This window comes from Trematomus bernacchii, unplaced genomic scaffold, assembly GCF_902827165.1.
Source record: "Trematomus bernacchii unplaced genomic scaffold, fTreBer1.1, whole genome shotgun sequence".
NCBI classification, from domain to species: domain Eukaryota; kingdom Metazoa; phylum Chordata; class Actinopteri; order Perciformes; family Nototheniidae; genus Trematomus; species Trematomus bernacchii.
Genome location: NW_022987869.1, coordinates 5,639,418 through 5,652,232, shown reverse-complemented (window position 1 = coordinate 5,652,232; position 12,815 = coordinate 5,639,418). Strand labels below are relative to the sequence as shown.

The window sequence follows — 12,815 nt, the reverse complement described above, 5'->3', positions numbered from 1 at the left end:
CTCTGGTCAGAACCTGTTTACGGCTTAGCGTAACAAAACAAGTGATGAAGAAGACACCGCTCCAGCAACTGTTCTCTGGAAAGAGACACAAAAGTGAGATTTATGAGAAAGTATCTACTAACTTTTACCTACAAGAGAAAATACTTTAAGCATGAACACTAATGTCTGGTTAGCCACCCACCTCTGTAACTGAGCTTTTCTGAGGAACCTACAGAGGACTGTCGCCCACACAGTGGATGAGACAGAAATGGGCTAATACGTCCCCGTAACAATTTCTGTACATGGCTTCAGGTGGGATTGGGGGATGGTAGAGGGGTTTAGATAACAACCAAGTGGACTTAAAGATCTCCTATCATGCTATTTTTAGGCATATATTATGGGTATCAGATATATACAAATATATAAAAAACATGTCTATGATGTGTTTTGCTCAAAATACCAAACAGATCATGCATTTTAGACATCCCTAATATCCCTCTATTTCAGCCCTGTTAGAGAATGGCTGATTCTGGGTCAGTAGCTGCTGGCCCCGCCCCCTTTTGAGCACGGAAAGGCAAACAGTGAGTTCTGTGACGAGCAGGCTGTCTTCTCTGCTCAGATGCAGCTAAATGCTGCCATGATTAAATGCCATGTCATGTTCCAAACCACTTCAAGGATTATTTCTGAAACAGTATGGAGCTCAAATGCTTTTTTTCTTGCGGGTTTACTACAAGGTGAGTACCTTTTTTTTATTTCCTGCTTTTTTACACATACTCTCTCCAGTACAGGTTAGCTCTGAGTGTTAGCGATGCTTGCTAATGTCCAAAACACGTCGTGCATTGTTTCTGATAGCGACGTTTCTGATAGGGCCGCGGGTGTAAAGCCAGCCCACATTCCGATACGTACCCCCGTTTTTAGAGATTTGGGTACGGAGGAAAAAAGAGAGGGTTTTGTTTTCTGACACTTTGTGAGTTCCCTGGCACACCGGGGTAGGGATGCATATCGTTGACTTTTTTACGATACCGATACCGATACCGATACCACTGAACGATACCGATACTCAACCGATACATATCGTGATACTTTCATGTTGCATAAGGGAAACATTTTATCATCCCGCAGTTACTCCCATGAAGCGCTTTATTATATAGTTAACGTGTCAAATGAATATTAAATTCAATTGTGGTACTTGGACCTTTTAGTACTGAACAAACAATGAAAAACACGTTATCTATGAAGAAAACTGATTCTGCAATATCATTTATAACAACCATCAGGCGGGAATAGTACATCTTGTCAATGGAAAAATAAAATATCACCAGTATAATCAATATTCAACCTGAGATTCGACTGACCAGAGAACACATAAAGGATCATGAGATCTCGGCATTGCACATAAAACAAATAGCATCCTTAAAATCAACATTTGCCTGATGAAAGAAAACAAATCCCATCACAGTTCAGTTTTGTGCATTCATCTTCAAGAAGATGAGCATATCTGCTCTCTCTGGATCCAAACGGGCCCTTTCACAGCGTAGCATCTCACCTGCTAAACTGAACACTCTCTCGCTTGGCACGCTGCTTCCCTGAACACAAAGGTACTTGGTTGCCATACGAGACAGCATTGGTTGGAGATTGGATGTGTTGCCACCTTTCCCAGAAATAAACTTCTTGCAGTGGTTACAGACCCCACCATTCAGACTGGCAGTGGTTATAGACCCCACCATTCAGACTGGCAGTGGTTACAGACCCCACCATTCAGACTGGCAGTGGTTACAGACCCCACCATTCAGACTGGCAGTCATATGCAGCCACACTTTAGATTTTCAAAAGTGACTTGGTTGCGGAGTTTCACTGCGAAATTGACATCGTAATTTCGACGGTTTGGGCACAAGTTTAAGGATATTATGCCTCACTTTTATAAAAAAAAAAAAAAAAAAAAAAAAAAAAAAAAAAGTATCGAAAACCGGATCTGATTTCGGTACGGTATACCGTAGCCACCAGTAACCGGTATTTCGGTAATACCGGGAACCGGTATGCACCCCTACACCGGGGACACATATTTATGTATTAAAGACATAAAAAAGTGCATTTTGCATGATAGGACACCTTTAAACCCAACCACTTTTGAAGGTGTTCCTGTCTCACTTGGTACTGTTGGATAAACTACCGAAATTAATGTAACCATTTTGCGTGTCAGAGGTTTACCGTCAGTCAGCTCTAAACACTGAGCTATCCAGTGGACGGTCCAAATGTGTTTTTAAGGGTATAAACACCTGGACTACAACAGCCCTTCTGATCAAGTTACATTTGTCAGCCTCCAGACAGTAACAACCTCTGAATGGATTGGTGTACCACAAGGAAGTGAGGAAGACACCGTACCAGAAACTTTACTCTGGCAAGCAACAAAATGGTGAGATGAATGCGTAATCTGAATTTTTTAAACAGTATTCTCTCTGTTTCACAAGAGAAAATACTTTAAGGATCAAACCTAATGTATGTCTGGTTAGCCACCCACCTCTCTTACAGAGCAGCCCCTTCCCTGAGCTTTTCTGAGGAACCACAGAGGACTGTCGCCCACACAGTGGATGATACAGAAATGGGCTAATACGTCCCCGTAACAATTTCTGTACATGGCTTCAGGTGGGATTGGGGGATGGTAGAGGGGTTTAGATAACAACCAAGTGGACTTAAAGATCTCCTATCATGCTATTTTTAGGCATATATTATGGGTATCAGATATATACAAATATATAAAAAACATGTCTATGATGTGTTTTGCTCAAAATACCAAACAGATCATGCATTTTAGACATCCCTAATATCCCTCTATTTCAGCCCTGTTAGAGAATGGCTGATTCTGGGTCAGTAGCTGCTGGCCCCGCCCCCTTTTGAGCACGGAAAGGCAAACAGTGAGTTCTGTGACGAGCAGGCTGTCTTCTCTGCTCAGATGCAGGTAAATGCTGCCATGATTAAATGCCATGTCATGTTCCAAACCACTTCAAGGATTATTTCTGAAACAGTATGGAGCTCAAATGCTTTTTTTCTTGCGGGTTTACTACAAGGTGAGTACCTTTTTTATATTTCCTGCTTTTTTACACATACTCTCTCCAGTACAGGTTAGCTCTGAGTGTTAGCGATGCTTGCTAATGTCCAAAACACGTTGTGCATTGTTTCTGATAGCGACGTTTCTGATAGGGCCGCGGGTGTAAAGCCAGCCCACATTTCCGATACGTACCCCCGTTTTTAGAGATTTGGGTACGGAGGAAAAGAGAGAGGGTTTTGTTTTCTGACACTTTGTGAGTTCCCTGGCACACCGGGGACACATATTTATGTATTAAAGACATCAAAAAGTGCATTTTGCATGATAGGACACCTTTAAACCCAACCACTTTTGAAGGTGTTCCTGTCTACTGTTGGATAAACTACCGAAATTAATGTAACCATTTTGCGTGTCAAAGGTTTACCGTTAGTCAGCTCTAAACACTGAGCTATCCAGTGGACGGTCCAAATGTGTTTTTAAGGGTATAAACACCTGGACTACAACAGCCCTTCTGATCAAGTTACATTTGTCAGCCTCCAGACAGTAACAACCTCTGAATGGCTTGGTGTACCACAAGGAAGTGAGGAAGACACCGTACCAGAAACTTTACTCTGGCAAGCAACAAAATGGTGAGATGAATGCGTAATCTGAATTTTTTAAACAGTATTCTCTCTGTTTCACAAGAGAAAAGACTTTAAGGATCAAACCTAATGTATGTCTGGTTAGCCACCCACCTCTGTTACAGAGCAGCCCCTTCCCTGAGCTTTTCTGAGGAACCACAGAGGACTGTCGCCCACACAGTGGATGAGACAGTAATAGGCTAATATGCCCCATAACAATTTCTGTACAATGACTTCAGGTGGGATTGGGGGATCCACGAGGGGTTTAGATAACAACCAAGTGGACCTAAACCCAACCAACCCTGAAGGTGCTCCTGTCTCAGTTGGTACTGTTGGATTAACTACACAAATGAATGTTACCAATCTGCGTGTCAAAGGCTTACTGTCCGAATGTGGGCCAGCTCTAACCAGTGAGCTATCCAGTGGACGGTCCAAAAGTGATGTTAAGAAAATAATCTCTTATAATAAAACACTACAACAGCCATTCTGATGAGGCCTCGAATAGGTAACATCCTCGTTATGGCTTGGTGTACCACAAGGAAGTGAGGAAGACTGCTCAACAGAAACGTTACTGTGGCAAGCGACACAAAAGTGGGATTTACACATTATCTGAATTCTTGAAACAGTGTTTCTCTCTGTTTAACAACAGAAAATACTTTAGGATGAAACTTAATGTTTTAGCAACCAACCTTTGTTAGAGAGAAGCCCCTTCCCTGAGCTTTTGTGAGGAACCACCAGGGACTGTCGCCCACACAGTGGAGGAGGCAGTCCAGAAATGTACTAATACGTCCCCATAACAATTTCTGTACAATGACTTCAGGTGGGATTGGGAATTGTAAGAGGGGTTCAGATAGCAACTAAGTGGCCTTGAACCCAACCACTTATGAAAGTGTTCCTGTCTCAGTTGGTAATGTTGGATAAACTACACAAATGAATGTTGCCATTTCACGTGCCAAAGACTCACTATTGTTCCATGGCATCTGTGGTGCATTCTGCATCCGGTCTTATATTTAGGTCCATATTTTACCTTGCCAAAGTAACAGCTGATAGGCAAACCACAGAAGCCTTTGCCAGACTCTTTCCTATCAGCCATCTTTATCTATCATTCAGTGTCTACGGCAAGAAAGGTTGCATCATTTGTGATTTGTCTCCTTTCTGCAACACTGTTGAGGTATAAATAAGATGGAATAATGATTTCTGTTCCTTCTTCATCTCTCCTTCACCCATCTCCCACCACTTTCCTTTTACTGAGACCAAGAGCTTTGTCCATTTTATCTCAGCAAATCACCTGAGTGTACTCGTGGCTGAAAGGGCGATCTCAGGGATGTAAGCCAAAGACGACAATGACCTGAATAAAATTCCAGTTTGCTTTTTTTTGCTGACTGTATTCCCGCTTCATTCCCCAAAACTGGTGTAATGTGAGAGTAGATTGAGAAGCTTTAGTCAAAGTCAGGCTGAGCTCACTGATGTGACAAGCCTTTTGCCATTCCCAAATATCCTGGAAAGCCTGTCACACCCTTGACATCCACACACACTTGCTTTCATTGGGAAACATTTCGGTCCTATTCTAAAAAGATACATCCCATTTAAATAGAATGACACTTGCCACCCATTGAAATTAAAACTTAAAATTAAACTCATTTGATTTCAAAGTAACTTTAAATACATTTTCTCTGTCCCTCTCTGTATAGGGAGAGCCACAGAGTCGCTGTTATCAGAAAATGGTAAATGGTAAAAAAACCTGTAAAAAATGTACTGCATTTACATAGTGCTTTTTCCAGTCACTTTTTCCAGTCGCCCAACATTACTTTGGCAGAGGTAAATGCTTGTGACAGTAAAAGGGTGGATGGAAGGGTCATCTCCATTATCTCCAAACCCACATACTAACACACAATCTGACAGATCACACGCCTTTTTAAATAATTATGCATGTCATTTGCATCATGAAAAACTAACTATCACACCACTTCCTGCATTGGTACAGAGCATTAGCATTGGCCATAAATTAGCAAACATTATTCCTATACGAGTTAAATGTTTAGGTATATTAGGTATAGCGCTTTTCCTATAAAAAAGAAAAATATTGGTTATTGAAGGTCTTTTATTGACATGAATCTATTCAATAGAAATGTTCTATATTTCATCTCTAGTTTTTAAATGATCTTTGAAATATCTTTAATTTTAAATACAAATCTAGTCAGCCACACTTTTTTCACCAAAATGTGACCGTGTGATGGGCAGTGATGGAAAAGGTATTTAGATTCTTTACTTGAATATAAGTACTAATACCACACTGTAAACATACTCAATTTCAAGTACTGGATCGAGAATGGTACTCAAATATTTAAGTACGATAAGGAAAATGTACTTAAAAGTAGAATTAAGTGTATTAATTGCAACAACAAAAAATTCTTAAAGATATTTTAATATTTTACAATTTCTTAAAGCAAAAGCAGAAAATCTTCACATTTGAGAATCTTGATTTATTAGACAAAAAATTACTAAATTGGCTTCCAAAATGTAGCAGAGGAAAATGATTTTGGGTCGGGTTAAGAACAGGTACCTCAAATGTGTCCTTAAGTGTAGTACTTATGACACCATGTTGTATATCAATAAACCAAATATTATACAGCCCAACATCACAAATGTGCATGCAGGGTTGTTAAGTCCGTACAGCGGACAACAGCCTCTGTTTTTAGACCTTTGCGGCAGAGAAGGATAAAGAAGAAATGCCAGGGAGAGCAACTAAGGAAAGATCCCTCTCCCAGGACAGACCGCTGTGCAAAAGATGGCTTTTCTACAGAATAAACAAGCCATAAAATGATCACATAGACAATTCACATGACTAATGGATGAGGTTGCAGATGGTCTATTACCTGGAACAAAGCTGCCCTGCACCACGTCCTTGTACGCCCACCAATTCGCATCAAGCTTGGATGTAATAGGCTGAGCTGCGGAGAGAGAAAGAGAGAGGAAAAATAAGACAAGATAAGGAAGTCGCTCTTTAGTGAGTGAAGTGTTTCTTTTTCTTATGTTCCTTTCAAAGTGGAGATGCTCAGTGTGGGACTCCCATTGAACTGCAGAGGAAAGGAAGACATGGATAAAGTTACAGAAGATAGACGGAGATAAACCAAGAACTATAGAAGAGGATTAAATCAATTTCTTTGTTTTTAGATCTGACCAAAGGTGGATTTTAATCATTTTTTTAGTTCTGAGAAAAAAAAGGTCTTAGCTGTATTGCTGCCAATTACATTTTTGTTAACACACTCACACTGGTTTTAGTTACTTAAATATAATATTGGATGGTTTAATCTATACCAAATAAGCATATATTGAAACTTGCTCGTAGCATTGTGTGTCAAAATCCCGTACACTGCTCAATACAGCAATGTTTCTGTGGAGAGGGGGGTACCAGCTGACTAGGGGACAGAGCTACCCTCTGCGTTCGGCACCACTTGAAATTGTCTTTTAGCGATGCGCTCAAAGGTCAAATTATTACAACTTTGACCTTGTTTGCCGCCGACCTTTCAACAAATCAGATGACATCTATAACATCTATCGCGTATCATGTGAAGGCAGCTTTAGTGCATGGTGACAGGGGCAGCTGTAAAAATGCTCTAATACTAAATGTGTAGTTTCTGATCCCACCATGCCCAAGTGAACCAAAGCCGAGCAAGGGTAGCCTGGCTAGAAAACTACCACAATTATGTTTTGCACGTTCTCCTGTGGTGGACAGGCGGGGGAACCAAAGGTTAGGAACAGAGAGGTTTTGATACAATAGGGAGAAAATGGGAGCCCAGGTTTCATCCACATACAGAAATTGACCACTTGGCCATAAGCTATTGGAGGCATACTCATAAATAAAAAGGCAAGCAAAAGTCCTAAAGTCCAACTTTTACCACTGTTATCTTGCAATAAGAAAGCATTGGTATTTATGTAAATATACCACTGAAACATGAAAATCCTGATGGATAGGAAAGGTTCACATGAAACCATGAAATCCCTGTATTAGCCTATTTTTAATCTTCACTTTAAAAAACGGTCCGTTGATCTTTTTTCATAAAACTGTATAAACTTGTAAATAAGCTTACAAAGTAGGTCAAAATGGAGATTTGTGAATCTCTGTGGTGGGTCTGCACTGGTGGGCCCAACCGCCTGTGGCTACTTCACACCATGTGTTCTTTGTGTCTCTGACCTCAGGCTGGAGCTCCGTCTCTATTTAACACTGCAGCGGCAGCACAGTTCAAACTGAGCCGCTGGGATCTGGCAGGTACAACTTAATGCTGGAATTAGTTTTACACCAACAGAGTGCTGCAGAAATTAGTTGCAAACCTGGAAATTAGTTAGCGTTTTGGCAGCATTATGTTCCCTTGTAATAATGGAAGCCCATTCGCGCCACAAAAAAAAAAGAATGTATCCTGTAAGTCATTATCATGACCTACTATCTCTTTATTATGACTTACTATCTCATTGTTTCGACTTACTATCTCAAGTCATAATCATGAGATAGTAAGTCATAATTATGACTTACCAGATATCTTTTTTATTTTCTGTGGTGGAAATTGGCTTCCATATGTAGAAGTCAATGGTTTTATGGAATAATCTTTGGTTAGATGCCTGAAATAAGGTCTTTCACAACTTTCACATGTTGTTGTACAACATAAAATACATCAGTAAACTCCCCACTTCTAAACGTCTAAATGTCCAAGGCATTAATGTGTCATAAAGAGAAGTGGGTCCTAAAAAAGTAAAGTAAAGACTACTAAAACATAATCACGCGAAACCTCAGCTGTGTTAAGCTTAGCGGTGTAAGTAGGTTCATTTCTGAAATAGAAACATGTTTTTAGCTCATTGAAAGCAGACTAGTTTCGAATTCACAATATTTTGTTGTTTAAATCGGTAACCGTGCCATATTGCTAAGTGCTGTTTGTTGTCTTCCACTTTAAATACAAATAGATGTACAAATACTTTTTTTAATTAATTAATTGTTGCTCCCAATCACCCAAGAAGATGTCAAAGCAGATGAGTAGTGGATCGATTGAAATATTAGATGAAATTAGAATAAAAAGAAAAAAAGTATCTCAAAAAAGTTACAGCTGCTAACTTCCCATTATACTAAAATATGACCTCAGATGTGACCTGCTCTATCGAAATCGCATTGACCCGAAGACACATTTTGAGTTGTATATACTGTTGGCAAGAGGAGATTCCTAGCTTTCTAATGATATCAGGATTGTTTTTGTACTCCAAATATTAAGCCAAATATGTCACATTATATAATGACTGTCACCGAGTCATCATTTTGAGAAAAAGGCCTTCAAAGTTTCCTCTTCTCTGGAATCCATCGATCTGATTGATTATTAGCGGAGCAAATGATCAAAATAGTCCGGAGGGAAGATATTTTCGTTTGGATTACTGGTCTGGGGGAAGCTCGCGAGTGTGTGTGTGTATGTGTGTGTGTGTTTGTGTATTTTTGCGTTTGTGTGTATTGTGTTTGTTTCCCGGGGAAAACACTCACGAGAAACACCGGCTGTTGTTATGCCTGCTGTGACGTCAAGTTACTCCGTTCTCCGCTTGTAATTATGCCGTTACAAGCTTCATAGTTGTATTTATCATCTAAATTTGCCGAAACAAGTTTAATATTCTGAAAGCCAAGACTTTGTTTATTTGAAATTAGATGAAAACAAACTGTAACGGACCCTGCCATGTTACCTATGATTACTATACGCCTTACATTCATAATTTCAGGGAGGGAGGGAGGGGGAGCGGCGCTGCGGAAGAGCAGAGTGCGAGTGAGAGGTGCCTGTCATCTTCCCTTTACAGGCTTCAAACATTTATTTATCGTGTGATTTTGGAAATAAAAGTTTCATATTCTGAAAGCTAAGACTTTGTTTATTTAAAATCAAACAAAACACCCGAACCCCGAAAAACTATTTTTTTACTCAAATCCATGTTTATTTTGAAATGAGCCGTTGCGACTTCCGACTGATTTCGATAGAGCGGGTCACAGATGTCCTTATGCCCAACATGAAAACAATGCTTGGGTTAAATTGAAAAGGGAAGTGTTTTTATGTTATAGCTATATTACCAATGGTGGTAATGTACTCAAGTACAATTTTGAGCTACTTATAATTTACTTGATCTACCAGAGGTGGGAGAAGTATACTCAGATCTTGTACTTATTTACACCAATGTGCAGAAATTCAAGTAACAGTCCTGTATTCAAAATGTTACTCAAGTAAAAGTACAAAAGTATTGGCATCAAAAAATACTTAAAGTACCAAAAGTAAAAGTAGTCATTTTGCAGATCTGTCCATTTCAGAATAATATATATGATATGTTTTATAATGATTGATCATTAAAGTGTTATCAAAGCTGGTGAAGGTGAAGCTAGTTTTAATGACTTTGTATACTGCAGGGTAGCTTGTGAATTTACTCCAGGTGGAACTAAAGTCTGATTTAACACTTGATTATATTTTTTATCATTAATCCAAATCTGCAAAGAAACTAAAAGGAACAAAATAAATGTAAATAAGTACACAATCTACCTCTGAATTGTAGTGGAGTAGAAGTACAACGTAGCATAAAATGAAAATACTCAAGTACAGTACAAGTACCTCAAAATTGAAGTGAAGCACAACACTTGAGTAAATGTACTTAGTGACTTCCCATCTCTGGGGCCTACTATTGACGTGTTGTGGCTCAGTTACAAAGAGATCCTATTATGTGGTTTGATTACATATTAGTATGAAAATATAATCAGAGCGTGTTTGGATGAGACTAGGAAGCCTTGACTCATTCCATTGTGTGACCATTGTGTGACCCACTGTGTGTGTGACTCAAAGGATGGTTGCCTCAGTGACACATGGTGTATGAGCTCTCTGACACACTGACAGTGACATTCATTACCCTGTGTGTGAGCTCATTACCCTGTGTGTGAGCTCATTACCCTGTGTGTGAGCTCATTACCCTGTGTGTGAGTAACGTTGCTACTTCTTTCACATGTATAAAGTCAAGCACGTGCACAAGAGGCTACAGATTCAAGTGTTGAGTCCTGAGCAGGGTTAGGGAGTAACATATAATATGTGTATGACTGAAACCAAAGCTAATCTAGCATTTAGCTCTTGATGGAAATTTGACCACATTTGTGTTTAAATGAGTAAAATAAAACAACAAACGTCATGATTTATTTTAGTAGGCCAACCCAGAAGTTAGCATCACTAGGGCTCCCTTGACAAAAAGCAAAGGGATAAATTAATTGGATCGTAGAATATCAGGGAAAACAAGATCTGTGGCAAACACATGTTTATGATACTTATATGTTATGTTCAGCAGAATAATCTCCACATATCACTTTATGATTTTTGAAGTGTAAATGCAATCTCCAGAAGTAAAAAGCTAACGCTAGGCTATAAACCATCAATGGACCCGCTGCAGTTCGCCTACCAGCCTGCCATCGGGGTGGATGATGCCGTCATCTACCTGCTGCAGAGGTCCCTCTCCCACCTGGAGAAGGCTGGGGGCCTTCAACACCATCCAGTAGGGCTGTGCAATTAATCGTATTTTAATCGCAATTACGATTTTGGCCTGCCACAATTACGAAAACAACATAATCGAAAAAAACGATTATTTTGCTTTGCTAGGTTGTGACAGTGCACTGCAACATATTTGATCTAATTAATTTGTATTCATCATATTTATATATGTTTAATAGCTTGTTGAAGTGCGCTCCAAAATATTTGTTGATCTTGTTTATTGGTATTTATTATTTTGATATTATTTATTTAAATGTAAATATAAATGTATAATTTATTTATTTTTTGTATTGGTTTTTCAGTTGAATTATACGTTCAGGGTAATCAACAGTTAAAAAGATACTGTTCAAATTATTATTTGTATTTGTTTTAAAGTTCAATAAATGGATGTTTTCAAAGTCAATGCATAATCGTATTTAATAATTGTGATATCAATTATTGACCAAAATAATCGTGATTATGATTTTTGCCATAATCGAGCAGCCCGACCATCCAGCCCCCGCTCCTGGGGGACAAGCTGCAGCTCTCTGGGGTGGATCACCACCTCACCTCCTGGATCCTGGACTACCTCACCAACCGTCCACAGTACGTGAGGACCAGGGAGTGTCAATCAGACACCATCATCAGCAGTACGGGGGCCCCCCAGGGGACGGTGCTGGCACCGTTTCTCTTCACTCACAACACTGCAACCTGTCACCTGCAGAAGTTCTCTGACGACTCCGCCATCGTTGGACTCATCTCCAACGAGGACGACAGGGAGTACAGGGAGCTGACGCAGGACTTCACCCTCTGGTGCCAGAGGAACCACCCCCAGCTCAACGCAGCGAAGACCAAGGAGCTGGTGGTGGATTTCAGACGGCGCCAACACTCCCCCCGACACCAGTGAACATCCAGGGAGCGGACATTGAGATTGTGAAATCTTACAAATACCTGGGCGTTCATCTGAACAATAAACTGGACTGGACTGATAATTCTGCTGCTCTGTACAAGAAGGGACAGAGCAGACTCCTTCTGCTGAGGAGACTGAGGTCTTTCGGGGTGCAGGGGGCACTCCTTCAGACATTTTATGACTCTGTTGTGGCATCAGCCATTTTCTATGGTGTGGCCTGCTGGGGCAGTAGCATCTCGGCTGCTGACAGGAAGAGACTGAACAGACTGGTAAGGAAGGCCAGCTCTGTCCTGGGGAGTCCTCTGGACACTGTGGAGGTGGTGGGAGACAGGAGAATGGCAGCCAAGCTGTCCTTCCTGCTGGACAATGTGTCCCACCCCCTCCAGGACACCCTGTCCTCACTGTGCAGCTCCTTCAGCGACAAGCTGCTGCACCCCCGCTGTCTTACGGAGAGATACCGCAGGTCCTTCCTTCCTGCAGTGGTCAGACTATACACAGTGCTTCAATTGGGCCGGTACTCACCGGTACGCAGTACCGGGACGCAGTACCGGGACTTCTGATTTTTACCCATCTGCGTACCGTTACTTCTTACTGCGTACCGGCACCTCATACGGTACGCTGCTCATATTTGTTGTGTTTATGCTTAGTTGCAACTCCCACCCAGTAGGTGGCTCTGTAGACTGCGATAGACTAGAGCAGGCCCGGGAGAGAAGGAAAGCAGAAAAGACATAACGTTAGCTACCATTTCG

General features: G+C 40.7%; 2 protein-coding genes across 2 annotated transcripts in view; one reads left to right on the top strand and one right to left on the bottom strand.

Moving 5' to 3' along the window:
• The window catches only part of LOC117469268 (carbonic anhydrase-related protein 10-like), a 135,342-nt gene that overhangs the window by 113,777 nt on the left and 8,750 nt on the right, over positions 1–12,815 (bottom strand). Inside the window, exon 2 of the mRNA XM_034113663.1 lies at positions 6,519–6,593. Within this exon, the coding sequence (XP_033969554.1) occupies positions 6,519–6,593 (75 nt within the window). The remainder of the gene's footprint in view (positions 1–6,518; positions 6,594–12,815) is intronic.
• The window catches only part of LOC117469267 (cytosolic phospholipase A2 gamma-like), a 52,081-nt gene continuing 41,466 nt past the window's right edge, over positions 2,201–12,815 (top strand). The window contains exons 1-3 of the mRNA XM_034113661.1: positions 2,201–2,392; positions 2,818–3,044; positions 3,556–3,651. The gene's annotated coding sequence lies outside the window, so the exon portion shown is untranslated. The remainder of the gene's footprint in view (positions 2,393–2,817; positions 3,045–3,555; positions 3,652–12,815) is intronic.